The sequence below is a fragment of the Girardinichthys multiradiatus genome, chromosome 7, assembly GCF_021462225.1.
Source record: "Girardinichthys multiradiatus isolate DD_20200921_A chromosome 7, DD_fGirMul_XY1, whole genome shotgun sequence".
NCBI lineage: Eukaryota > Metazoa > Chordata > Actinopteri > Cyprinodontiformes > Goodeidae > Girardinichthys > Girardinichthys multiradiatus.
The window spans coordinates 41341694-41369394 of record NC_061800.1 but is presented as its reverse complement, the minus strand read 5'-3'; the positions used below and the strand labels follow the sequence as shown (position 1 = coordinate 41369394).

Genomic DNA, 27701 nt, shown 5'->3' with positions numbered 1-27701 from the left:
ACAACCTAGACATAAATGGGTCTGGACCTCATCCAGAACTGCCAGACCCAATTGTAACTGAACTAAAAGCTAAAACTGTTTATTTAACTGAGTTAAGGTGAATTTCTTCAATGCTTCAGGTGAATTTATGGTACCAAGTATAAACGACCTGCTGCTTGGTAAAGGCCCGTTTAAAACCAAACTCTGTATTTACGGACTGAAACATCTCCAGAGCTGCTGATATACTTATTGAGACAGAAATTGTTAAAATCATCTGTGTGAACAAAACCAAATCTTCTTATTTCTGACCATTTCTTCATCAGACTGGTTTCCACATTTCTTTATGCTTGATCTAATTTTCATCACATCTGAACTTTCCTCCAGTCTGGTGCTCTCTCCATCCTTTGACCCATAAACAGAGCCCTGTTCACAGGACTGGAGACAGGGGCTCCTATCAGAACAGAACTTATTCCTGATCCTGGTTTGGATGAATCAGAACACGAAACCTTTTGACTGGTTTCTGTCTGCTTCATATAAAGTCATCTACTCCCATTGCATATTCATGACCTGCTACCCAGTTTCAGTCATTCAGGTGGTTTCAGGGTGACACTATTGAACTATTTGTTGTTTTCTACTTGTGTGAGATCAGGTCAAAAGGTTATAGCACCAGGAGGGAAACACAGAGCTCGCTCTCCCCAGTTGCACTCTCCACCTCATTCTAGAAGAAGCCAAGATGTTCTCAATCCAGGTTAATGCAATGCAGGTTAAACCCGGTTTATATTCTGGATTTTTGAGGTTGGTGTTAACTGTCTGTCCACCATCTGCTTCCCTTTTTTAAAAGTGTATTTTTATAGCCTGTTGAGTCCTGAGTTTGGATTCAACATGAAACATGGAAACATTTAATTGTATCAGCAAACCTTGGTGGGAGTGGTGGCCTAGTGGTTAGAATAGGAGGTTTGTGTTCCAGAGGGGACACAAGGTTCGCATCCCACAGATTACCACTCTGGCTCCTTGAGCAAGACCCTTAGCCCCAGAATGCTCCCCGGGCACCGCACAATGGCAGCCCACTGCTCCCTATAAGGGATGGGTTAAATGCAGAGGACAAATTTCGTTGTAATGTACATGTGCAACGACCAATAAAGATGATTATTATTATTTATGAAGAGGCTACCTCTGCTAAACAGCAGCCCTAAATGTTCAGAATTAGGTATTTCTGACATTCTGACAATATACTTCAGCACTCTGAGCTCCTGTGGTTTATTTTTTGTCACTTTACAGCAACTATCCATTTTGACAACCATCTCCTCCCCTTCCTTACTGTTTCATATCAATGTACCAATAAACTTTCAAAATGAGAAAGATTTGAAAACTCGAAGCTATATCCTAATGAATAAGGAGCTTCAACAGAAGGAAGATGCTAAAGTCAGGGTTACTGTGGCAAGATGCCACTAGAGGGTGTTGTGCCCAGTCAGCCAGTGTATTGTAGGTAATATTTCATGGATGCTGTGATCAGTTAACAGCAGGTGTAGATGAAACACCTAAAAAGATCAGATCTTCAGCACAGAAACAAAGAGTGTGACGGAGTCCAGTTAAACACGGTGTGTCCCATCCTCCATCCCGACCGCTCAGCCCTGACAATGTTCTGATCCTCCATCTGATCTGTTATCATCTGCAAACATCTCTGTAATCTGACCCTTTTATCAGATTAACACAGATTACCGCCGAATGCCTGTGTATTACACACTAATACACACACTGAAATATACACAGACAAACACAAAAAACACACTGAAACATGCAACAAACAGACTCTAACCCTGCCCTCACCCTTCAACATGCAGGTATAGGATGAGTGACCACATGACTACAACATGATCACATCAGTCCATCAACATGACAGCAACATGATAGCATCACAAGGCAACCAGCCTGCTGCTGCTGCAGGGAGGAAGATCTGCAGAAATATCTGACAACAGAAAAACTTGCAACTTTCTCCTCAGTAGCAGTCTTCCTCGGTTCTGCCGCCTGACACCTGCATGAATGCAGAGATGTTTCGTGTCACAACAGGTTGTATGAAACAGATGTGAGACAATTAGCCTTTACGTATTATTGATACACTAGATCTTCTTCTCCACTCTGCAGTGAATCTGTTTACACAAGACAGCTTTGCCTCCTGCAGCTTCACCTGCTGTAGCATCACCTGCTTCACCTTTACCTATTGCAGGTGGATCTGATGCTGCTGCCCATGTTGCAGATTCACATCCTGCAGCTTTACATCCTACAGCTTCAGCTGCTGCATCTGCAATGAATCCAACCAGAATTATATTAACACATTACAATAATCCTCACTATTAACCAATCCATTAGCTCATCTGTCTCAACTTCCTTCCCTGTTGTTTACACTTCCTCTTTCTTTCAAACCATAAAAGTCCAGAAAGTTTAAAATGTATAAAGAATATTACAGGAGAGCATCTTGCTCAGTGGGACCATTTGGTTCAGTTAATGTAATGTCAAAAAAGCATTATTTTCCACAACAAAGTCTTCCTGTTAAGCAAAACTATCCACTCAATGCTGTAGATTAAAATCAGACATTTCTAACAAGCCTGAAGGCTGTAAAACAATTTAAAATCCAACGTTTTCAGAAAGAAACACTTGGCTGCAGATAGTAAAAACCCCAGTCTGCCTCCAGCTGTAAATCTGCTTCAGTCTTGTTTAAGAAACCATTTTTAGTCCATTTTTCCGCTGCTACGTGAGAGAAATCTGATCATCTATCACACTCACTGATCTGCAGTTGCATGTCTCTAATCAAAAAACAAACTCATGGAGCATCAATAACACTTCAGGATCAACTGTATGAGGAACAAACCTCAAAACTGACTTAACAGATTGTAAATAAATCCTTCTTTTTGCTAAAGGTGATGCACAGATGTTGGTCCTGTTTTTTCACAGAATAAAGATCCTATACCTTTTGTATCCTATCTCCAGCTTTTCCCTTCTGTGTGGAGCTTGCATGTTTTGTCTGTGCAATTGTGGTGTTTCTCCAGCTACTCTGGTTTCCTCCAACAGGTTAAAAGAGTGCATGCTGAGTTGAACGGAGATTCGAAACTGCCCTTAGGTATGACTGTGTAGAATCTCCCGAAACACAACCCAGAATAGGATAAAACGTTTCAGAGTAACTGGACGTGAGAAAGTGTTTGTAGTGCAACTCGGTATCCTATATGTGATCAGGTGCAAAGATTTTCTTCAACAGGTGAGTGCACCTACAGGAGACAGCAGAGGAGGGCTTCCCTGTTTGCCTCAACCAGCAGGATCCAATAATCTGCAGACAGTCAGAGCGAACAGAATCAGAGAGTTTCATTACTTCTGTGGTGAGCCACTGCATCCAGTATCTGTGTTCATTATCTGAGCTCTAATTGGTCGACAGAACGGTGCCTTCATAATGAGACAAACCAATAAAGAGAAAGAGGAGGATGGGGGGTCAGGAGGTCATCGATAACATTATCACCTCGACTCTGACACAAAGCTTGTCCTTGGAGGCTATAAGGACGTCGTTCAGAAACAAAGAGTTCAGACAGATGGAGAAACATGTCTGAATACAGATGCTGCTGATTTCTGAACAGAATCTATGTTCAGACGGTCACATGTGTAATTTCTGCTCAGACTGTAGTATCTCCAGCTTTGACTGCCTGCTGCAGGGACATCATTTTGAACTTTAAGTAAATCATTTCTTTCACATTTAAAATAATATAATGAAAGGAAGCAGCTTTTCCCTTGTCCGGATATTGATGACGTAAAGTCTTCCTTCGGAAGTAGCAGTTAAAAGGACCAGCAAATTGCTTTATCTGTACACTATGTTTGTCTATCTTTTTTCTAAATCTGTGCGGGATTTCTGTTTTAGTCTATCCACATTAAACTTGTCTTCTGTGTCACAACCTGAATCTGAAGAAAACCTTTCAATACAAACTATGACTTGGGAAAAAATGACAGCTCTATAGCCTGAGTAAACTTAGATCTAAACAGCAGCAGTTTTTCTCGTCAGCCCAGGACTCATTACTCATCCAGTCGGGCCAGTCTTCTTTATTTATTGTAAGGTCTTTTCTTACTAAATCTCTCTTGAATACGCTCTGCTTTGATACCAACGTCTGGGTAAGGAGTCGTCATAAGGAGCTGATCAACCAATCACAAGCGGACTAAACGTCAGAGCTATGTCACATTAGACAATATTAAACAATGGATTCCACTATAGCTAAAAACACCATTCTTAACAAAGAAACATATTTTGGAGATTCTGGGATGCCACCTATATGGAAATATGAGTTTTTTTTGGGCAGTCCCATCCTCTGCCAAGAACATATTGAAGGGACGTAGAGAAAAGCAGTTCTTGTAGGTAAAGGATTAAATCTGAGATTTCTGTGTACACTAAAGAACATTAATATGTACTACTGTTGTTTACTGTTTTGGGTTTATTTTAGACATTCAGCACAGCATCATAATATCTTTCGCAAATGTTGGGACCACAGCCATGGTTACAACGTGAAAGGCCAGTGCAGACTTTTCTGGAACTTTCAAAATAAATTGCATTAACCTACTTCCGGCACAGCCAGGAAACGCGGTAACTACAGACTTTCTGTGTTGTCACTATCCAAATAAAAGCACCACTCTTGCTACATCCTGTCTCTTCCACGATGATGACGACTGGGACAGGTGAGGCCCAGCGTGCTGATGTCTCTTTGCTGGCAAACAGACATAACTCTTCAACTGGATCCAAGGGTGTCATAAGATCATATGCACAAGTTAAGTACGAATGAATCACTGTATGTGTATCTGGTGTTCATTCATAAAAAGGGGTAATTAAGGTATGCTTGTACCCCCCCACCCCCCTCCCAAATATTTCCCTAAACATTATTTCACTAAACTTGATAACTAAGTAAACACCATTAAGCCCCATTTCTCCAGAAAGATTTGGCTCCTTTCCAAAATATTTACTTAAATACTTTACCATTTCCTTAATAATATTTCATCCAGAAGGTTGGTTTTATTCAGCAGATCATTATTTAAAACATTATTTTATTAAAATAATATTTTATCTGATCTTGCATTGTGAAGGGTTGTCTAAACGTTGCTGATTATTGTCTAAGTTGGTTCCAGGACTAACTTAACTTCACTTCCAGATTCTTCAAGATAATCCTTGGTTCTCAAACATAAACATTGCATGGTAATGTTGCATCACTCTTTTGGTCATGATTTCCAATCATCTTTAATCAACTTGTTTATATTATACATAGCCCATTAGTCTTCATTATTCTTTAATTCTGCTTGGTAGTTAGTTGGATTATTTTAGCATAGTAAAGAGTTTGTTGATTGAAATATGTTTGACTTTGAGTTGACTTATTTTTGTTAATAAATTCTTGTATTTTAAGAAATTATGTGAATTTATTCCATGTGTGTGCAGAGTTTATGCTGTTCAATAATGTCAGAGCTTGGCTCACCCTTTTGATTTTGCCCTAATACCATCGCCTTACTGGGCTGGTATTCACAGGACAACCCTTAACAGACCGAAATATTATTTGATAAAATATTAAGGTATTAATATTAAATAATATATTCAGATTCATAGTCACAAAACAAAGATCACACCACTTAATCATCTGAATCGAAACATGTTAGCTGCCCAGCCTGCTGGTACATCAATCTGAATTCAGGAACGCTACCAGGAGATGGTCAAAAGCACAACAGTTACCTACTGTTGGTGTACTTTCAGCTGAAAATAATCCATCTTGTTATCCAAAGGATGAACATTGGCAGGAAAAAGCAGTGGTGTGGTTTCCGCCATGTTAACTTTGAGTCATACTCAGCTTATGGCTCTACTGTTCAGCACACCGCAATCTGCAAATCCTTCTTTGGTCAGCGCCATCAGGTGGCAGGGACCACAGTAGATGGACAGCTTCTCCTCCATAACAAGTAGTAAGACCACTTACATACATCATCAAAGGTTCATCTATTTTCTGCATCATAGTGCAGAGGGACAAGAAAAGTATACTTTTCCTTCAGCAAGAGGCTGCTGCAAATTTACTTCCTGCATAATTATATTCTTATGATTTTTTTGTCAGGCTGGAACCATGAAGACAAAGAGCAGCTTTGTGTCGTCTCAGATACTCCTGAGAATCAAAAGTACTGACTCTCCTGGTGGTGGCGCTGCTATGCAGGATGTTTTTCCTACTGACAGTGCTCCTCTGCAGGCAGTCTGACACCTTCTTTCTGCAGGAATACCCTTTAAACCAACAAACAGGAAGCAGCATGATGGGAACAAACCAGCCATTTTAGGCCTGTTTGTTTTGTCCCAGCTGGGCTCTCCATTTCAGAATAAAACCCCTGCAGGACGTCCAGCCTCTGCCATCAGGTCACTTTTCTTCGTCCTGACTGAGAACACAAAGAGTCGAGGAGGACGGAGTCCGCAGCTGAAAGCCACCAATGGGCCCCTGATGTCTGCAGGATGTCTGCAGGAAAAGGCCTGAATAAAACCAAGGGTGCGTTTGGTTTTAATGCTGGCTTTCAAGGAGAGCGGCTGGCGGGGAGGAGACGCTTCCAGAGCCGCAGCAGCATCTCTTAGCAACAGCACCTTTCAAACTGGACCAGAACTCAGCTGGAAGAGCCTGTCAACTAGGAACAGGGAGAACCAATAAAAATTAAATAACTTCATCAGAGAGCCTTGCAAAAAAAATTCATATCCTTAAACTTTTTCACATTTTGTCCCATTACAACCACAAACGTTATATATATTTAACTGGAATTTTATGTGTGGGATAAGCTAGTGCATGGTTTTCCAAACTTGTTTGTATTTAACCTAACTGGGTTAATGTTCTAGATACACTTTTTGCTGCAATTAAGAGTCTTTTGGGGCATGTCTCTACCAGCTTTGGACAATGGAAACTGTTTCTGCAGTGTTCTTCACAAAACATCTCCAGCTCTGCTGCATTGAAGGAGAGCGTCTGTGAAAACTGCTTTCAAGTCTTGTCACACATTCTCAATTAGGTTGAGATGTTCACTTTGAAAAATTAGAAAATAAAATTATCTTCACTTCACATTATGCACTTCTTTGTGTTGGTCCATGATTATAATGTGAGAAAGTGCAAAAAGCATGGTGTGTTACTTTTGCAAAGCATTGTACTCCACAGTTTGGCAGTGGTTCTCATAGCAACAGGTAAAACAGGCCAGAGAACAATTTACCAGCAGAACCAGTTTGTCTGATAGATAGGTTTATTTGTTTGTTAATGAATGCGTTTTAATAACCTCAGGTTCAGCGGCAAAAAGCTTGGACAAATGTATGCTGATGAAATGCTTCAGGAACTTGAAACTGGTCAATCCATGAGTCTCCCTCCCAGTCAGAACCAGTAACCACCTAACCTGTGCACCTAACACCATTTTAAATTGATTTTCTCCAGTTTTCTCCAGCTTGTGATGGATTGTCAGCCATCAGCCCCCCAAAGTTTTTGTTTTGTCTTAACTTAAAAAGCAGGATTAGTAGGAAGAAAATGAACCTAAATTTTGACACAGCAGAATGAGTTCTGCAGGAGTCAGAAGGTAGAGCTGTTGGATGAGAAGGAAACAAAGTTGTCTCTTAAATATGTTTATTAAAGGAAAATCAACTAAATAAAACCCCTCCACGATGCCTGACAGACAAAAAGCTCCCGATGGTTCCCAGAAAGTGTCATATTGTTGGCAGACAGAGCTGAACGTTAAAACAAACCTCCACACTGCTTCATTCATTAGATCCCAGCTGGAGCAGGAACTGTTTCTTCTTCTTCACACGTTCAAACAAACAGAAAACGCCAGGAGTTCCTGTCCTCATAACACACTTTTATTTTGGTGGGACAGAAGCCTTTATTCTGGGAAAAAAAAACAAACACTAAAAACCTTTATGTTCCCACAAAGCTGACCTCAAATCACTCCAAAGGTTCCTGATACTAGCTCCCAACCTGAGCTGGTGGATCAACAGAAGCTCAATGGCAGCAGTGATGGTCTCTTGAGACCATCATAGTTTCTAAGTGCAGTTTGAATCATCTCTGAAGATGTTCAAGGTCTCCATCAGAAGGTTCCTTTGGTTCTGACTGACTGGTTCTGGTTTCAGAATTTTCTTCTGGAAAATTAATGTAGAGCAAAAGCAACCTTCCTCAGCTCTCCACTGGAGCTCCAATCATCTTCCAGGTCTTACAGAGCTTCTGTATGCATTTCATCAGGAGGTATCACTCTGTCTGTTATTTCACAAAGCCTATTGGGTGTCTCTAAAACCCAATCCTGACCCAATTGACCAGGGCAGGAACAAACTTCTTCACCACTGTCCAACTGAACTGAGCCCAGAGATAACAGAGTATTCCTTACTCTGAACACAGTCCTGGTTCTGGTTTCAATCCTCCCCCAGATTCCTGCACCCACACAGGACCGGTGGTGTTAATGGGTCAGAGCCATTTTTGGAGAGAAATGTCATGATGATTAGGTTTACAGATCCAGAACCTAAAGGTTGGGCTATAGCTCCTCTGCTCCGTAGCACCAGTTGGACTCCTGTAAGAATAGCTGATTCCAGTCACTACAAGCTGTTTAAAAGGTGGAGTGTCCATTTGTATTCAGCCCTTCTGAGGCAATACTCTGTAGAACCACACTTCGCAGTCATCACAGCTGGAAGTCTTTTAGCGTATGCCACTGCCAGTCTTCTCACATCTAGAGATTGAAACTATTCCTCTTTGCAAATTAGCCCAAGTTCTGTCAGATTGGATGGAGGGAATCAGAACCATTTCAAATAGCCCTGGCTGAATGTGTAGGGTGATTATCCTGCTGGAAGGCAAATCTCCATGCCACTTTCAAGCCTTTAGGTGTACCACATTTATCTCTATCGTCCTTCTCGTCAACTCCAACCAGTTTCCCTGCCCCTGCTGGAGAAACGCTTCCCCACAGCATCATGCTGTCACTGTCGTGTTTGACACTGGGGACAGTGTGTGTTCAGAGTGAGCAGTGTCGGTTTGCCGCCACACATTACACTTTTAATGAAGGTTACAAACCTTTGCTTTGGTCTCTGCATCTGACCAGATCATCTTCTTCCACATCATTTCTTTGTCCCCTACATGGCTTGTGACAAAGTTTAAATGTGGCTTCTTTCACTTAACTTTTGCTTTCTTCTCCACATTCCAAAACAACAAAATTTGTGTAGTACACACTAATTGTTGTCCTGTGGATAGATTTTCTCCACCTGAGCTATGGCTCTTTGTATCCCCTACAGAGTTACCATGAGCTTTTTGGCTGCTTGTAAGAGTAATGCCCTCCTGTGAGTTTATCACTTAGTAGTTTAGTGGCGGTTGTGGTAGGTTTGTAGTTGTGCCATACTCTTAATTTTCAGATGATAGATTAAAAGTGCTCGTTTGAGATGTCGCTTGGGAAATGGTGATATAATGCTATCTTGCTTTAAACGTCTCACAACTTTCTGCTTGAACTATCTGCTGTGTTCCTTGGTCTTATGCCTTTTGTTCACTGCTGTTATCTAATAAATGCCTGAGGTTGGATTTTTGCTGAGATTAAATTACACACAGATGGACTGAAACATTGCATTATTTTCCTTAAACTTCACAATTGTACACTACTTTGTGTTGATGTCACATAGACCCCAGGAAAATAAAGACATTTTGTGCTTTGTTAGTCTGTTTTCAGTTGTTTTTTTACTTGTGATGATTTGACAAAGGTTCCTGTTTTCTCCTCCGTGTCCGTGGTGTGTCAGCTGACCCCAGATCAGATCAGACTGCATCTGGATGGTCTTACAGTAACAGCTTGTTATGATACCGCCCTCTACTGAATCTATTGCAGTACTACACCTCCATCTAAAAAAACGTCACTGTTGTCTTCTTTGTCTACATCATCCTAAACTTCAAACCATTTAATTTAATCTTTCACCCTCATTACTTTAAACCTAAGAGTTAGACATCATCATCACCGTCCCATTTGTCTTCATAATATTCATCATCCCTATAATCTTCATCCTGAACATTAAATCTTTTAATCTTTTACTCTGACTGTTTGATTTTAAATGTTAAAGACCATCATCTTTATTATCGCCATCTTTATCCTAACAATCATCTTTAACGTAATCTTTATCGTCAATTATCCTTATCATCAGCTTCATTATCATCCTCATTTCATCATCACAGTAGTATTCACCATCATCATGATCTTAATCATCAGCACTATCATGTTCATCATCATGGTGATCATCCTTATCTTCATCATCACCATCATTAAAATCATCATCACTATCATTATCATTACCATGGTCACCCTCATCCACATTATTATTATTATAGACTATTATTATACACTATCATCCCCATCACCACCACCATCATCCTTTAGCTTGACTGAATTATTATATGAACCAGCTTTCCAGAAAAGGAACGTTTTTTCAGAAAACAGAAACCCATATTTATGGTTAATTAGTTAACTTGGAGATATTTTGTTCTATTGATACGGGTATGAAGGAGATGTTTGGAGCAGCATGAAAATCAGTGTCCATTGTCAAGGAGCTGAAATCTGAGATTAGACAGCAGGAATGGGAACAGATTCCTCTAGAAAACTGCAGCAGTTTGTATAGTTAGTTAATTTGGATTAAACTGTATTGTTTAAAATGAAGATGATGAGCTGCTGCATCATTTTCCTAATTAGAAGTTCTAAATACAGCAAGGTTGGTTAGCAAAAAATTATTCTCTATTCTATGCTACATAAAAAGTAATCAATTCTAAGTTCTTAACTTTAGTCCACTAAAGACCCTGGTGATGCAGCCATCACAATAATTGAAGGAAGTGGAGCTCTGTGAGGTTACTGTTCATAGCCTACAGGTCACAATTCAGACTCAGATTCACTTATATTTGCATTAGGTCTTTATTTATGGAGAAATGTTTCCAGTCACTGAACCTGCATAATAGAAAAGCCTGTATAAAAATCTACAAATATAAATGGAGACACCAGGAAATATCTGTATTTCTGGCACAATTAACTGCTTGTAACCTTTGAACACAACCACAGTTAAAACAATTCTTAACTATACCCTTAAGGTCTCTATAATGATTCTTAAAGCCCTTCACCCAGCTGATGTGGAGAACATCCTGACCAGGCCCAGACCAGGAGCTGTTCAACCTGCCAGAGGTTTTATGATCTGCTGAGATCTGGATCAGAAAGATTCTGCTTTCAATACAAGACAAAACCAGAGTCATGAAATATATAAAATATCAACATGTTTAAACATATCCAGTGACATTTGCCTGTTCTGTTGTGGAGGATTGATCCAGCATGTTATAAATGAGCTCCTTCAATCACTAACTTCTTATACAATGAAATAATAAGAGCTGTTCTTCTTTGTTACTGAGCTGAGATGTCAATAAACAGTTGTTGTTCCCCAGCCATGGATAAAAGGATGGACTCTGAACTGTACACAAACAAAGATGCTGGTAGGACACTCAGCACCTTCAAATACAACACTAACCTACTCTTAGCACAGCCTAGTAAGGAGGAGTCCCAGCTGGAATCTCCCTGATGTCATGCTGCTACTAACTAAAAAACTTTCACGGCTCCACCTCGTTCTCTTTCCTGCTGCATGGCAGTTAAGGGAGAGGCAGCGCGCAAAACTGAATGTCCGACTTGCTCAAGCTAGACTAAAGTAATGCTGCTGTTAGAGTACCCAGCGTTCATTCTTTAAAAGGGGAATTAAGACAACCTGTCTTCAACCCTTCTTTCTGAGCTTCTGCAGAAAAGCAACCTGAGCCAGAGACTGTGTTCCTAATCACGTCCCATGAAGCGGCTTCCTTCCTCCTTACAGGGGGGCGATGACAGAAGTCAGAGTATCGCACATCTTCCAACGTGCCAGTTCGGATTGCGGGAGCTACCACAACCCCCACCCCATAATAGCTACTGAGAGGTGCTGCCACATTCCTTTGTTCATGCCCACCACATGGTTGGACCGGGCAAACTTTGCTACCCAAACCAGTGCCCTTTGGACTTCCCGTCCTCCTTCAGATTGGTTCAAGTGAGAGGGGGTGTTTGGGCAGAGAAAATTAGTTTAGGATGAAATAATCTAGCTGCACTGTGGCAAAGTTGGTAGCACTGTTGCCTTGCAGGGTTCCACCTCTGGCCGGGGGTCTTTCTGCATTGAGTTTGCATGTTCTCCCCGTGCATGTGTGGGTCCTCTGTGGGTACTCCAGCTTCCTCCCACAGTTTAAAAACATAACTGTTACGTTACATGGTCTCCCTAAAGTGCCCTTAGGTGTGCGTAGTTTTTTGTCCTGTATGTCTCTGTGTTGCCCTGCGATGGCCTGGCACCTGTCTAGGGTGTACCCCGCCTCTCACCCATAGACTGCTGGAGATAGACACCAGCTCTGCTAACGGCTAACCAGGCAGGTCAAATGTTTACATCCAACTTTTGTCAGCCTCTCATGAGAGTCCATAGACACTCCTCTCTGCCATTTTAGAAGTCCATTACTCCATGTGTTGGCTAGTTAAAACATTAAGATCAGTTGTGCAAAATATTATTGCTTTATAATCTAGCAAATAATATTTCTTCATATAATAATTTTACTACAACTTTTACTAGGGATGGCAAATTAAGCAACATTTAGACTCCAATGATCCAAAAAGGTTGATTTCTAATGCAGCAATAATTCTTAATAAAAACATTATTTTATTAAAATAATGTTTTATCTACTCTTCTGATTTTGCATCGTGATTGGTTCTTTGATGACATGCCAATTATTGTTCTTAATTAGTTGTAAAACAAATTTGACTTTATTTCAAAGTTCCTCAAGATAATCCTTGGTTCTTAAACATCCCTCCACGTTGAACTGACTGTCATATCATTGCATCAATTTTATTTGTTCCCTTGTTCTTTTATTTGTGCATAGTTCATTGGTTTTCACTATTCCAGCATTTTTCTTGGTAGTTTTAGTTGAATTGCTCCAGCCTCATAAAGAGTTTGTTAACTTAAATATGTTTAACTTGGAGTTCAATTGTTTAAATTCTTACATTTTAAAGGAGAAGTTGTTGTGAATTTATTCCATATGTGTGCAGAGTTTGCTGTTCAATAATGTCAGTGCTCAAATAACTCTTTCATCTATTGGATTAATGCCATTGTCCTTTTGGGCTGGTATTCCCAGGACAATACTTGACAGACTGAATGGTTATTTAAATAAATATTAAATGACATAAGCATTCTGATTTGCACAGCACATTTTAAGTTAAATTAATGGATCTGGTTTACTGGAATCTGCTGGTTAAACTGGTTGGTTTAACCAGCACGTCTCTGACTCCCTGACCATCAGCACCGGTTCCCCCCAAGGCTGTGTTCTCTCTCCTCTGCTCTTCTCCCTGTACACCAACAGCTGCACCTCCAGTCACCAGTCTGTCAAGCTTCTGAAGTTTGCGGACGACACCACCCTGATCGGACTCATCTCTGATGGTGATGAGTCTGCGTACAGATGGGAGGTGGACCATCTATTGGACTGGTGCAGCCAGAACAACCTTGAGCTCAACGCTCTAAAGACAGTGGAGATGGTTGTGGACTTCAGGCAGAACCCAGCCCCACCTGCCCCCATCACCCTCTGTGACTCCACAATTGACACTGTGGAATCTTTCCGCTTCCTGGGAACCATCATCTCCCAGGATCTCAAGTGGGAGCCAAACATCAGCTCCCTCATCAAGAAAGCCCAGCAGAGGATGTTCTTCCTGCGGCAGCTGAAGAAATTCAACCTGCCAAAGACTATGATGGTGCACTTCTACACAGCCATCATTGAGTCCATCCTCACCTCCTCCATCACCATCTGGTACGCCGCTGCTACAGCCAAGGATAAGGGCAGGCTGCAGCGTGTCATTCGGTCTGCTGAGAAGGTGATTGGCTGCAGTCTACTGTCGCTCCAGGAACTGTACACCTCCAGGACCCTGAAGCGGGCAGTGAAGATTCTGGCTGATCCCTCCCACCCTGGTCACAGACTCTTTGAGACTCTCCCCTCTGGCAGGAGGCTGCGGTCCATCCGGACCAAAACCTCACGCCACAAGAACAGTTTTTTCCCATCTGCCACCAGCCTGGTTAACAAAGCCCGGAAACCACCCTGACACTGTCCCTTTCCCCCACACCCCCCCTTTTTTGCTGACAGGACACTTGTAACCTGCAACTCTATGTGTTACATTAACACTCAGCTTGGACTCCTGCCATACTTGCACAATGATCACCTGCACTGTTGTATTGCTCTGACATCCAATAATGCTCTATATTTACTCTCACTCACTTAAAACTGTGCACATATATTTATATTATATTGTAGATATGTTTATACTGTTTAAATTGTATTGTATTGCACCGACTACGCCAAAACAAATTCCTTGTATGTCCAAAAACGTACTTGGCAATAAAGCTTTTCTGCTTCTGATTCTGGTTTAGCTTCTCTGAAAAGTATTATATATTTCCGTGTTCTTGATGATCACACTGGTGTGAAACAAAATAAGTATTTGCACTATCACAAGTTGCCGTTCTTTTTTCTTTATACATATATGAAAAGATGGCTGTACATATACAGACAAGTATGTACTGCTCCTTTATCCTTATTTATATTTCGTCTAAAGTGGTGTGAAACTAAAGTCAAATTCCGTTAGTGCTCACAAACGTGGCCAATAAAGATGATTCTGAAAGACGGTTTTTTTTTTTTTTTTTAACGGATACATCCGTCAGTTTCTGTTGGTAAACTTGACATGTTTAAGGAGCTGGGAGTGTGTGCGCCCGGAGGCAGAGCTGGTTTTGGTGGTTTCTACCCAGGCCAATGTGACGACATCACCGCCTGTACTCCATAAAGACGGCAGAAAATCGCTGGTTTAAAGAGCCTGACAAGGGGCGGGGCTTCTTCCTCTATCAGCAGTGTTACATCTACAAGTAGCTGCTGATTGGTGGAGAACGAGGGTTCCCGCTTTCAATTGGCTGCTTGCAGTGTCAGTCATCGTGTTGTGGAAGAAGCTTAAAAACATTAATCTCTGCACGGCAGCCATTTTTTTTTTTCCTGCTATGTTGGTTCGGACGGGGGGAGCAGAACCAAGCTAGAGACAGCTGAATCTGGATATTTAACAGTTTGAAGTCCGGGATCAGAACCTCGTCGGGTTCGGTCCAGGTCGCGGTTTCAGTTTGCCCAGAAGGAAGAATTGTTTCTTGTGTTTCAGTTCACGGGGCTAAGCTAGCTGTTAACCCCGGCCCGGGTAGATGAAATAACCGAACACAAGCCCATCAGAACCGGATGGTGGTTCAGTTCTCATGCAACACGGCTGCGGGTCGGGGAGGACGCTTCCCAGCCAGAACCGAATCTGCTCCAGAGGGAATAAATCTCAGCCTGTCGGCCCCCTCTGGAACTCTGTTTGGTCCAGATACTTTGATCCGAACTGACTTCAGCTGTCCACAGCGGGGCAAGAATGATCAAACTCTGTGAGTCAATGTTCCGGACAGTTCTGCAATTCCGAAAACGGGTTCTGTGTCTGTCCGCAGAGCTTTGGTTCGGTGTGTTCAGGTAAACGAACCGGACCCTAATCAGCTGTTTGGATCAAAACGTGGTTTCCGTTCATCAGAGACAGTTACGGACTCACAAACACACCCCAAGCCTCAACATTTGGACTGAAAATGGGCCCAGAAGCAAGACTGGTTCTGACTATTCTCCTCATCTCCTGCTGCTCAGGTGAGAAGCACACATAGTTAAAGGTCAAGTGATCATAGCTGGTTCTGGTTCCTGTTCTGTGACAGCTGGAAAACCAGCTGCAGGGTCTTCCTCCAGATGTGTTTTGTTTAATGAACCAGAGGTGGATGGTTCTAGTGTTTCTGGTCCTTTGGGCTTCACATGATTGGTTGTAGGTGTGTCCCAGCTGGTTCCGATAAGTGAATGATCTCAGATCTCTGACCAGGTGTGTTGGAGCAGAAAAACAATCTAATACCACCTGCAGGTTTTGGATTCTCCAGAACTGATTAGACCACAGTCCAACTCTAGAAATATAAAAAAATGAAACATCAGTAATGTTTGTTTTTCAGATCAACTGAAAGGGAAAATGAACCTGGACTGAAACTCCAGGTCTTCTGGGTTTTCTCATAGCCTGAACATCTTAATTTCAACCAATCATCTGCCTCCATGAGGTTCTCTTTGTCCCTCAGATCAGCTCTGTAGGATGCAGCTGAGAGGTCTTGGAGAAGGCGTTTCCTCTTTAAATGATTATTGTGGTTAAGACGGAGACCAGGGGTCTCCAAAGTCGGTCCTCCTGCATATTTTAGATGTTTCCCTGCTTTAGCATACCTGCTTTCCACCTATAGCTGATTAACAGGCTTTTGGTTAGCTGCAATCACCTGAATCAGGTGTGTTAAAGCAGGGAAACATCTAAAACCTGCAGGACACCGGCCCTCGAGGACCGACTTTGGACACCCCTGACCTAGACCTTTCACTGGCAGTGAAGAAAAATGTAACCTTTGCTCTGTGAACGGATCTGTTTTGATCCTGATATTGTTTAGACCACCAGAATCTAGTTTATTCTTTGTTTAGGCGTTAAACTGGAACAGGAGTTACTGGAACTTGATCAAATTTCCTTCGCTCCCCCGAAACAAACTCCTATTCCTGCTCATTTGTCTTTGTTTTATTCCTTCCAGTTTTCTTGATGCTCGGACCTTGGTTTATCTGGAAGTATTCCTCTATGTACCGTAGGCCCATCTGATGGGAACAACCAACGTGTGTCTGCTCAGTCCGAGTTGGATGAGCTTGGTTATGCAGCGCTTTGGGCTGTGTTATCCCGTCCACCAGAGCTCCCTGCGCTTCCCGTTCCTTGGCACTTCATTCAGGAAGTTGTTATAATATTGAGCTGAAAAACAAGCCTCTACTTTAAGAAGCATGATCAGCTCTCACACATTTCAAACACATAAACATGTTGTGGAAGCAATTATCAGTCCTGCAGCACACATTATGTTTATGTTTGAGGATGAACAAAAATGTAAAAATTCCCAGAGTATCCTGGTGAAACAGAAACTAATTTAAGGTACGAACATTTTAGATGACATATTCACGACATACAAACACAAATAGACTAGAAATAATATTGTAGAGAAATGCTCTTTTTCTTTGGTTCTTGAGATGAAAAACACGGTAGTAAAATGCACATTTTAATAGATGGTGTAGAAAAACCTTTAAAATGAACAAACGTTTGATTATTTTTGTGATTACTAATAATTTTCAGTGATATTAATCAGAACACTTGAAAGTAGACATTACAGTGGTTACTGTGGCATTAAAACATGTTAACTGTGAAGGAGTTGACATTTGTGAGGGGATTTCCAGGTCTGAGATGTAGCTCCTACACCTTGTTTCCAAGTGTGACCCTGAAAAGTCTCTTCAGGGAAACGAATACGGCTGCACCATATATCTCACATTTAATGTTATCGCTGTATAACTGTATAATATATGCATATCGCGAACAGCTGCCTGCATACAGGCTGTCTGTGCATAAAGGGTTTGAGAAAATGGAAAGGTCAGAAACTAAGCGTTTCAATGCAACAACAGCAGACAACGGCCAGAAGGAACGTTTTAAATAAAACCCTGTTGTTGAGATGGGAATAAATAATTCTTGTTGTTTTTCACTAGCTGGATAGACTGCTCATTCTTTCCTTGTGTCCTTCTTTCCTTCCTTCCTCCCACTTGTTTGTTTCTTTCTTTCTTTACTGTCTTGCTCCTTGTCATTCCTGGTATCCATCCATCCATAAAGTCCTCCACAGTAAGCCAAACAGTCTGAAGAAAATGTAGTATTTTATGTTTTACTGTGGGCATAGAAGACGGACAACTCGGACAGAACTGCTCCTTGGCCTAAACGCATGAATAATAACTGTTATGAAGATGACTTTATACTGGAGAGTGTTTGAGTCAGGTCACCCACACCAGAGCTGAAAACACCAGCTTAGGCTGAAAAGTTTAATATCAGTGAGTCATTTTCTTCCGCTTATTCCATAGTGGGTCGTGGGGGAAGCTGGTGCCTATCTCCAGCAGTCTATGGGCGAGAGGCGGGGTACGTCCTGGACAGGTCGCCAGTCCATCGCAGGGCAACACACAAACACTCATTCATACACCTTTAGAGAGACCAATTAACCTAACAGGCATGTCTTTGGACTGTCGGAGGAAGCCGGAGTACCCGGTGAGAACCCACGCATGCATGGGGAGAACATGCAAACTCCGTGCAGAAAGACCCCAGGCTGGGAATCGAACCCAGGACCTTCTTGCTGCAAGGCAACAGTGCTACCAACTGCGCCACCGTGCAGCCCTAATATCAGTTATTATATAATAATTTGTGTAGGACTTATTTTAATCAGCGGCTTTAGAAAGTCTGCGTTATAAACTGCTCCTGTGGGACCGTAGATCGGTTCTTCTGCATTATGAACGGGTCTGCAGCAGAAGTTCAGGATGTTGGAACTCAGACGGAACCGCAGCAGATGTGACTCCTGAAGCTGAACTGAGAGCAGCCGACGCTCTCTGAACCAGGTTCCATCTGCAGGTGTTGGTGTGAAACATCTCAACTAACCGGCTGATCCCACTGGTTCTGCTGTGATAACCTGCTGCTCGCCCAGTACCCTCCACCTGTATCCAAAAACCCGTCTGATTGAGACGGGACGTGTGGGCTGGTTTGTGCTTTCTGACAGAACTCTTTGTTCTTTCAGGTTCGATCCTGGGTCGCTCAGAGACTCACAGATGTGTTCACTACAGCCACAGCTCGTCCTCGTCCTTCCCGTCAGATCCGGAGAGTCCAGAAGACGGCAGCACGGTCGAGATCTGCTCTGGAGAGGAGGACAAACGGCTGCATTGCTTCTCCACCTGGAAGAACATCTCCGGAAAGGTTAAGGTGGTCCAACAGGGCTGCTGGCTGGATGACCCCAGCTGTTACAACAGGTGAGCAGGATCATGTGACCTGAACAGACAGAACCTGTCAGAGCGGGTCGGTAAAACTGGGCATTGTTTCTGGTTCTAAGGCTGGTTTCTGACAGATGCTACAGAGGTGAGCTCATTAGTTTTCCTTCCAGCTGCAGCAGAACATTGATGTTCAACAGTCTGCCGGTTCACCAAACAGCAGCATGGTGGTTCTGGTTCTGGAGCTTGTCTACTGATGTTTTTTTGTTCTGTGCTGATGAGGCGAGACAGAAATACAGAAAGGTTTCTGTCGCATTGGTCTTTAGGGAAATTAAAGTAAAAACAGGGTTTGATTGGTTCTGATCCATTCCACTGTCTCTACTAGAGCTTTTTCTATCAGACACACACATTCCTGATGTTCTGACATTAAAGTGGTTTGGGTCAGAAAAATCTGCAGTGAATGAACACAGTTTAAGGTCCGTCTGAAACCCAGGATTGCCCAGGTGAGTGAATGGCCTCTGATCAACAGAACCACCAGGTACAAACAGAACTTCCTCTGGATGATTCCCATGACCGTCTCTGCAGGATACAGCTGACCCAATCATAGTAAACCCTCTTTTCCCACACTGTTACACTGGTGGACAAACAGCTGTTTATCTCAAACGGGTTAAAGAGTTCTGGTTTTGGTTTGATACCTAACATTCCAGGTCCAGTCTAAGCATGTTTGCGGATCTGTGGGATAATACCTGTCTAATATTACTTGTATGACATGACGTCTACTGCCTGTTGAACCAGTTTTTTAGCATCTGTGGAGGCGGCGAGTTCGTTTCTGCCTGTTGAATAACAAAGTGTCAGTCAGTTGTTTACTGGTTTATCTCAACGAGGAGAACGAACATCAGTGTTTTTTCCTACTTCCTTGTAGGTGAGTTGTAGTTATAGATCTTTTCCTTTTATTAAACAAACAACATATTGTTTGTATTATTTGTACATCCTGAGCTGCTGAACGATATGAGGAAATATGTATAGTTGTGATACATAAAAAATTCGGGATATCAGTTATGAATAACCTACAGTTTTTTTGACACTTTTCTTTGTTGACCACTGTCCCCATTGTCCCCACCAGTCCTCACCAGTCTGGCCTATCTCAGCCACTAAAGACGTGCACCAGGTGGGAGCATTAAAGGCAGTTAGAGTCCAACTGGCTAAACATGGTGTCAGAGAATGAATGTTGAACACTTAATCTGATATCTGCCCAAATATTACATTCAAGCAGGCCTTTGGGATTTCAATATAGCAATAAAAACTGGAGCTGGAATATTGTGGAGCTTTAACTGGTTTCCAGTTTAAAATGTTTAAAGTTTTGGTTTCCAAACCTCCAAAATGTTCCATCGCTTGTTAAAATGAAAGCTCCCGATTGATGAAGCAGAGTCGCTTTGTGCCTCCCTAAGGCAAGCCATTTTAACATTTAATAGCCAGGGAGAGTCTATAAACCATATTCTAATAACTCTCTGTTCTTACGTAAGGTGAGGTTTGGCGTTCTTCCTGTCCACAGTCAGCATTTTAGCTTTCTCAAAGATCATTCTTCCCAGGGCAAATGTTGAATCATCTTCATCGTCTCGATATCAATGTGTGCAAAACACAAAGGACTGTTTGAACACAATATTTGGTAGGGCACCATCCATGCAGGTTCTCCATGCCAGGAGTGTTTCTGGCCTGTTGGGTAGATTTTTATTGGCCTGGATTCCCACACTTCATTTATGTTTTTAGTGGCTGAGGTGCTAAAACCTACATAGAGTGGTGATGGAAAAGAAACTGATCATAATCGTTATCCTCATCGCATTATTTATCAATAGTATCTTAGCTGCATGTTTTCCTCACACAAGGCAACACTGATTGTGAGAAATTGTCACTAATGGGCGCCTCTTATTATTATATCTCAAACCTCTTGGCTAATATTAACTCTATCTAGGTTTATTTTTTTAATATTCTTCACTTCATGGTTGAAATAGATTAGTGAGATTACTAATAAGTTCATTGATTAGATGCAGTTTAATATATTTTCAGTTAAAGTTGATTTAGTAAAGCGTCACTTTTAAGGTAGAGATTTCGATAGATTTATAAACTTTATTAATGAGATTAGAAAAGTAAAAATATGAACATTATGGCTCACGGTTTGAATAGGTATTCCTTTTAAATGCTTCTTGTAAGGAAAGTATTTTCTGTGGAGACGTGTCTGCAACGTATAGAGAAGTTGCTTCATTGCGTCCTTTTAGCTCCACGTCTGGTTAGCTAACATGCTGAGTCTGCTGATGTTGGCCTGAATCCGGGAGTAAAGTCAAGGGTCAACATCCTGTAGGTGAACACACAGAGACTGCTGCTAATGTTGCTAATCGCTGATCTAAAATGCTGCAGACGGTTTAAAATATAAACTTTAAAACATTTTAGTCTTTGTTTCATTGGGTTTCTTGTCAGGTCTGCTTTCTCAGATACGTGCCGTGATGTCACCTCTGCTCCTTACATAAATGATTCATGACGGCTAGTCATCGAAAGCTTGAAAAACCTTTTAGAAGGCTGGTGAACAAAAAACAACTTCTGATTACAAACAGACCTGAAGACTAGAGGTCGGTCTGTTAGGTGATCACAGCTGCAGCGCTCTGGTTGGTCAGTTGTTCACATGGTGGTGGCGGCGATGATGATGTGTCCTTGTTCTTCCTCCTCCATCAGGAGTGAGTGTGTGGAGAGGGCGGAAGCTCCTGAAGTCTTCTTCTGTTGCTGTGACGTCAGTTTGTGTAACCTGAAGTTCTCCCACAGACCCAGCATCACCGGGCTGCCGACCACACGTAAGAGACACCTGTTCGCCTGCCATGCCGTCACCTCCTGTTGGTCATACAGCCAAAACATAAACTGATTGATTACGTTAGCCTGTTTCAGCTGTTTTTACATCATTCTCCTGTGATGACATCATCATTATTACATAATACCATAATTATCCCAATGATGACATCCTTACATCTTAATTATAACATGCTAACATGACATCATTTTCACCTAATGATTAGATCATGTCTAACATCCTGTCGCTCGTGTTTGAATCCAGCTGTGTATATGATACCTGTCCTCCTCTGTTTCCATAGCAACCAGTGCCCCGCCCCAGCTACCAGTGGAGCCTCTGATCGCCTCCATGGTGTCCAGCCTGGCCGTGAGCGGCGCAGTCCTGCTCTCCTTCTGGGTGTACAGGCGGCACCGGCGGCCCTATCCACCTGTCCTGCTGCCCACACAGGTGAGTCCACCTGCAGCCGTCGGCAGCTGGATCCTGACCGGTTCTGGTTTCAGGAGAGGGATGGTGAAGAAGCAAACAGCTGTTATTCGTGTTATTTTCTAAAGCAAGCAGTTGACAGGTTTTCCAACACCTGACCCCAGAACAACTTTGTTCTGTTCTCAAGGAGCTCTGTCACTCAACGGTTCTTATTGGGACAGCCTGGCTCTTAATATTCTGTTAATGGGGTGTCTGCTGTTGCTATGGAAACCCTGGGAAATCAGCGCTGAGCATTAAATCTCACATCATGAGTTTTTAGTTTCTATGAGACCAATTTGCTCAGACCGAGTAATACAAACATGTAGCTGAAGATCCATGTCGGTGTAAACAGAACCAGAATCAGGAACCTTTTTGTCCAGATGCTGGATCAGAACAGAGCAGACTCTGACCGTCTGATATTTGAGACTCAGCACTTCTGTTGGCCGTGGCCACAGATGGTGATGTCAGCGGCTTCAGCGATGATTGAAAGCAGATCTCAGATCAGCTCTGACTGTGTGACCTCCTCTCTGTGTTTGTGCCTCTCAGAACGTCTTCCACATTCTGATGGAGGTAAGAACTGTCCGCTCCCTGACCTCTCTCACCCTCTCTGTGTTTGAACACTGCTCACTGTGATGCTGCCTGTTCTCGTCTTGCACTGATGATGTCGCCACCTGCTGCACAGATGAGGGTGGTGCATGACGCTCAGTTTGATTATTCTGGGATTTTAGTGAGTGGGGGAAAAAACTCCGATCTGATGGGTCCCAGCTGCTCCTGCACCCAGATCTTTTGGTTTCTGTGCTTTCCTTTAGGACCCTGGTCCAATGCCCCCCTCCCCCATCTTAGCTCATAGGCCTGTGCAGCTGCTGGAGGTCAAAGCCAGGGGCCGCTTTGGCTGTGTGTGGAAGGCTCAGCTGCTCAGTGAACAGGTCGCCGTCAAGATCTTCCCCATCCAGGTGAGTCTGGTCCAATCCGTTCTAAATCATTACCTCCCAGACACAATTTAATGGACATCTCCTGCAATGTCTGAATCAGAGCAGCTTCATCTATGACTTTGAGTTCTCCATCCTTGTGTGTTCAGGAACGTCAGTCGTGGCAGACAGAGTATGAGATCTACAGCCTGAGTGGGATGAGACACGAAAACCTGCTGCTGTTCATCGGAGCCGAGAAGAGGGGCTGCAACGCTGAGCTGGAGCTGTGGCTCCTCACTGCGTACCATGACAAGGTAAAACAGTGACCCCCCCCCTGCTGGGTGTTTAGGGTACCTCAACTAATACATAGAGCATGGACCTCTGCTGGTGATACCGGGTACTGCAGCAAGTATGACCCTGACCAGGTTGGGAAGGCAAATACACAGAATAATGGTGTCTGCTGAGGTTTGAGGCAGCGGGGATCTGCTGGGTAAAGAGACAACCAAGAGCGTCTAGCTGCAGATAATGTGGAGAATCTTTACTGGAAACAATCTGTAATGTTTTGTGTTCTTGTTTGTTTCAGCGGATGTCATTATTGGAGATCTATGTCTCACCTGTGGTTCAAATAGTTGCAACACTGTAACTGAAGTGTGTTTGTTAGCTATGGTATGGTTTTACACTGTAGTAATTATAGCAACGATTATGCATTTTCAAAACGAGAGTTTTATAAATAGCAAAAAAGTTAGATGCCTTTTTTTAATAAACTTTATTTAGCTGCACGGCATATACTAGCATAAACATAACAGTAACAATACTGGATAGTAATACAAAAGGCAGAGAACAGCACAAAAAAATTAAGACCAAAAATTGTAACGTAAAAAAGAACCAATTTCCAGATGTTAATAAATATAATTGGAGACATGCAGAATAAGCAGGAATATGTTTTGCCACAAATAAATTATAATTCATAGGAAGTTTCGGGATCTGAAGGAAATATTTGAATAACATCCACTGTGATTTTAACATCATCTGACTGGGTGATGATAATTTCACAACTAATGACTGGCATCTGTTTCCACTGACTGTGTTAATATGGTCAGCAGGTATGAGGGAGCCTGACAGAATCATATGAGTAGAAACAGGGTTGGACAACACAAGTTAATTCAAGTTCAGGAATGATAAATAAAGTGCTAAAAATGTTAATGACCTGTTTCTGAGGTCTGAGTCTAAAATATGAAGAACAAGCTGAATATCATTAGAAAGGGGATTGTTTCGTAATAGAAATGATTTAGGACATAAAGAACAGGTCACTGGTAGAAATGGAAAATATGAGTTCAGTAATTCTATTTTTGTTCTTGGCTGGAGAAGCTGTAACATGTCATTTCAGCATTACAACAAATAAAACAACATGGCTGAGAGTAGAATATCAACAGTGTGAACAGGTCGCCAGTCCATCGCAGGGCAACACACTCGTTCACACACCTAAGGGCAATTTGGAGAGAGGCATGTCTCTCCTGAGAACCCACGCATGCATGGGGAGAACATACAAACTCCATGCAGAAAGACCCACCGGTGGGAGTTGAACCCAGGACCTTCTTACTGCAAGGCAACAGTGCTCCCAACTGCACCACCGTGCAGCTGCGTTACCGTCAGTTAGTTTCTGTAACACTCTAATTAGTGTAACAGAATACGTCATATAAAATGCCTACAGCACACGTTTTCTTACACTAATATCTCAGTGCATCACTCATTGGTTAGTTAGATTTCTGCTTTTAAAATCTCAGATTCATTTCAGTACTGCTGCACAGGTGCTGATGAAAAGCTGTTTCCTAAAATCCAAACAAAATTTTTCAGACAACAGATAAATTACAACTTTTAATAATAATCGTTGAAAAGAAAACACTGAAACCAACAAATCTGGTGTAGAGTTGGAACACTGACGTCTGCTGGACAGTCAGGGAACCGCAGCTAAAACTATGCAGACCTGCAGAACATTGAAGTGCTTTTGTAAACCTGAAAATCTTGACGTAAATGTTTGAGCCACAGTTACATGTTTTGTCTGTTACCAGCTGTAAAAATGACAAAACTGCAGCATAAAGTTATTTATTTTGTGATCCACCAATAATTCCAACACATCCCCGTTATTTTACCATGACTGACTGTCCTCTGTCCCCAGGGCTCAGTGTGTGACTACCTGAAAGCTAACGTTCTGTCCTGGTCTGAGCTTTGCCTCATTGCTCAGACGATGTCTCGAGGTCTGGCCTACCTGCATAAGGACATACCTGGACACAAACCTTGCATTGCTCACAGGTAGATGGTAGCATCCAGATGCAGAGGTGAACCAGACACAGACGGTAGTATTCAGTCTCCTTGTTCTTACAGGGACTTTAAGACTAAGAACATCCTGCTGAAGTCTGACCTGACGGCTTGCATTGCTGACTTTGGCCTCGCTCTGAGATTTGAAGCTGGAAAATCTTCGGAGGCGGCCCACAGACACGTAAGTCCTCTAGAGGAAGTTCTGAGCTCATAATCCGTAATCATCAGGACCTTTGAGATCCTTTAAGGGGCCGTTTGGTAACCTGAAGCTTAAGTCACTACTCACTCTGGTGACTGAGGGGTAAGAGTCATTTAAGATGACAGTTGAAACATTTAACTATGAAGAACAGGCATTGGTCTCTGGGATTACTGAGCTTTCGCTCCTCTTCCAAGTTTTTCTGGATCAGTTTCTTCAGTTCTGTAGAAGACAAACCCCCTTTTTTGCCTTCCATAATCTTTGGTCTTTCACTCTTTCTGTTTCAGGTGGGGACCCGGCGCTACATGGCCCCTGAGGTCCTGGAAGGGGCCATCAATTTCCAGAGAGACGTCTTTCTGAGGATAGACATGTACGCTGTGGGCCTGGTGCTGTGGGAGCTCGTCTCGCGCTGCAAAGCTGCTGACGGTAACTGACTCTAAACACCACCTGACATGTTGGGCTGCAGCGTTTAAACCGGACAGAACACTTAGAGCTTCAGTTATTAAAAGCTACAACTCTGGTCCGTCTCAATCAGAACCAAACAGTCTGGACCCTTAACAGGTGCAGCCCGTTGAGCAGAGAACCGATGCAGAAGATAAAACGTCTCCTACCTAAGCCCATAACAGATGTTTCCATTATATGATTGGTTCTTCAACCATGTCAGAGAGAGAACATTGGTGGTTCTGGACTAAATGCTGAGTTTAGCCCGAGAGGAGGATTTACGGATCAGATGAACAGATTTGAAGTTTTCAAGAAAGTCACTCGAACTTATTGTGGTCCTGATGGGAAATTATTTTGTAAGATCTGTTTTTCAGTAACTGCAGTGGGGTCAACCTGGACCTGCTTTGGTCTCGGTTGCCATGTCCTGGTTCTGTCTGTGTAACTGTGTCGTGGTTCTGCTCCATGTTCAGGTCCTGTGGATGAGTACATGCTGCCCTTTGAGGAGGAGGTGGGCCAGCATCCATCTTTGGAGGACATGCAGGAGGTTGTGGTCTTTAAGAAGTTGAGACCGACGCTAAGGGAGTGTTGGCAGAAACATGCAGTGAGTCACACTACATTAACCAGCATGCATCACTGTTTAACAACTCAGACTATTACGTGGGAACAGCATGCCACGTCATGCTACAAGTCACTGTATGAACCAATCTCTGTCACCATGAATCTGATCTGATCATCTGAAACTCGTCACCGTTTAATCTTCTGGTTAAAATCAGTAAACAACCTGTATAGCTGTTAAACTGACTGCTGCTCTAGATGTTTTAGTCTCTGACAGGTGTCCTGGATGTGTTTGTCCCCCTGCAGGGTCTCGCTCTGCTCTGTGAGACCATTGAGGAGCTCTGGGATCAAGAGGCCGAGGCTCGGCTGTCGGCCGGTTGTGTGGAGGAACGTGTGGTGCAGATGCAGCGGCAGAACAACGTCACGGCTCCCGAGGACCTTGTCACGGTTGTTACCATGGTGACCAATGTGGACTACCCCCCAAAAGAGTCTGGCCTCTGATGAGGACCATGACCTCCATCTGCAGTTGGAGCGCTGTCTCAAACTTATGACATCACGCTGGCACAACAGAATAAGACTTTTGGATGAGGACGATGATTATGATGGTGGACAAACCAAGTTCTGGTTCATCTCCTGTTTGCCTGATTGATGCAGCTCCTGATCCGGTGACAGTCGGACATCTGTCAGATACCCTGAGGGGCGTTGGGGTAACACTAATCTGCGGTGGAATCAGAGGAGGGAACGTGCCGTCCCTTCGGTGTCCAGGTGAACTATCGGCCACATGTCAATCATCTGCAAGCAGATGGTCTCTGCAGAGAATCGCTGCTAAACATTTCTGTGAACCCACCTGAAGAACCTTCATATTGTTGTTGAACGTTTGCTGCTCAATTGAATTGAAAACAGACCCATTTGGTGTTTCAGGACCAGCATCTCAGGACGTCTTCAGATGTTTTAGAACTAAATTATTTATTGATGATCTGAGAAAACAGCTGACTTTATTTTATAGTTTTAATACAATCCACTAAGTCTGTGACAAAACAATCCATGTTTCCAGTGTTTGTAAAATAATAAAAACACAGTTTTTAAGA

General features: G+C 42.7%; 1 protein-coding gene across 1 annotated transcript; it reads left to right on the top strand.

Annotated features, from left to right (window-relative positions):
• The first annotated feature begins 14713 nt into the window (after nucleotides 1-14713).
• On the top strand, nucleotides 14714-27701 carry LOC124871236 (activin receptor type-2A-like). The gene is made up of 11 exons (XM_047370376.1): nucleotides 14714-15713; nucleotides 18716-18944; nucleotides 21627-21742; nucleotides 22037-22182; nucleotides 23007-23150; nucleotides 23276-23419; nucleotides 25282-25415; nucleotides 25488-25602; nucleotides 25905-26043; nucleotides 26529-26659; nucleotides 26920-27701. The coding sequence occupies exons 1-11, from the start codon at nucleotides 15659-15661 to the stop codon at nucleotides 27112-27114; spliced, it is 1548 nt and encodes a 515-aa protein (XP_047226332.1). The 5' UTR covers nucleotides 14714-15658; the 3' UTR covers nucleotides 27115-27701.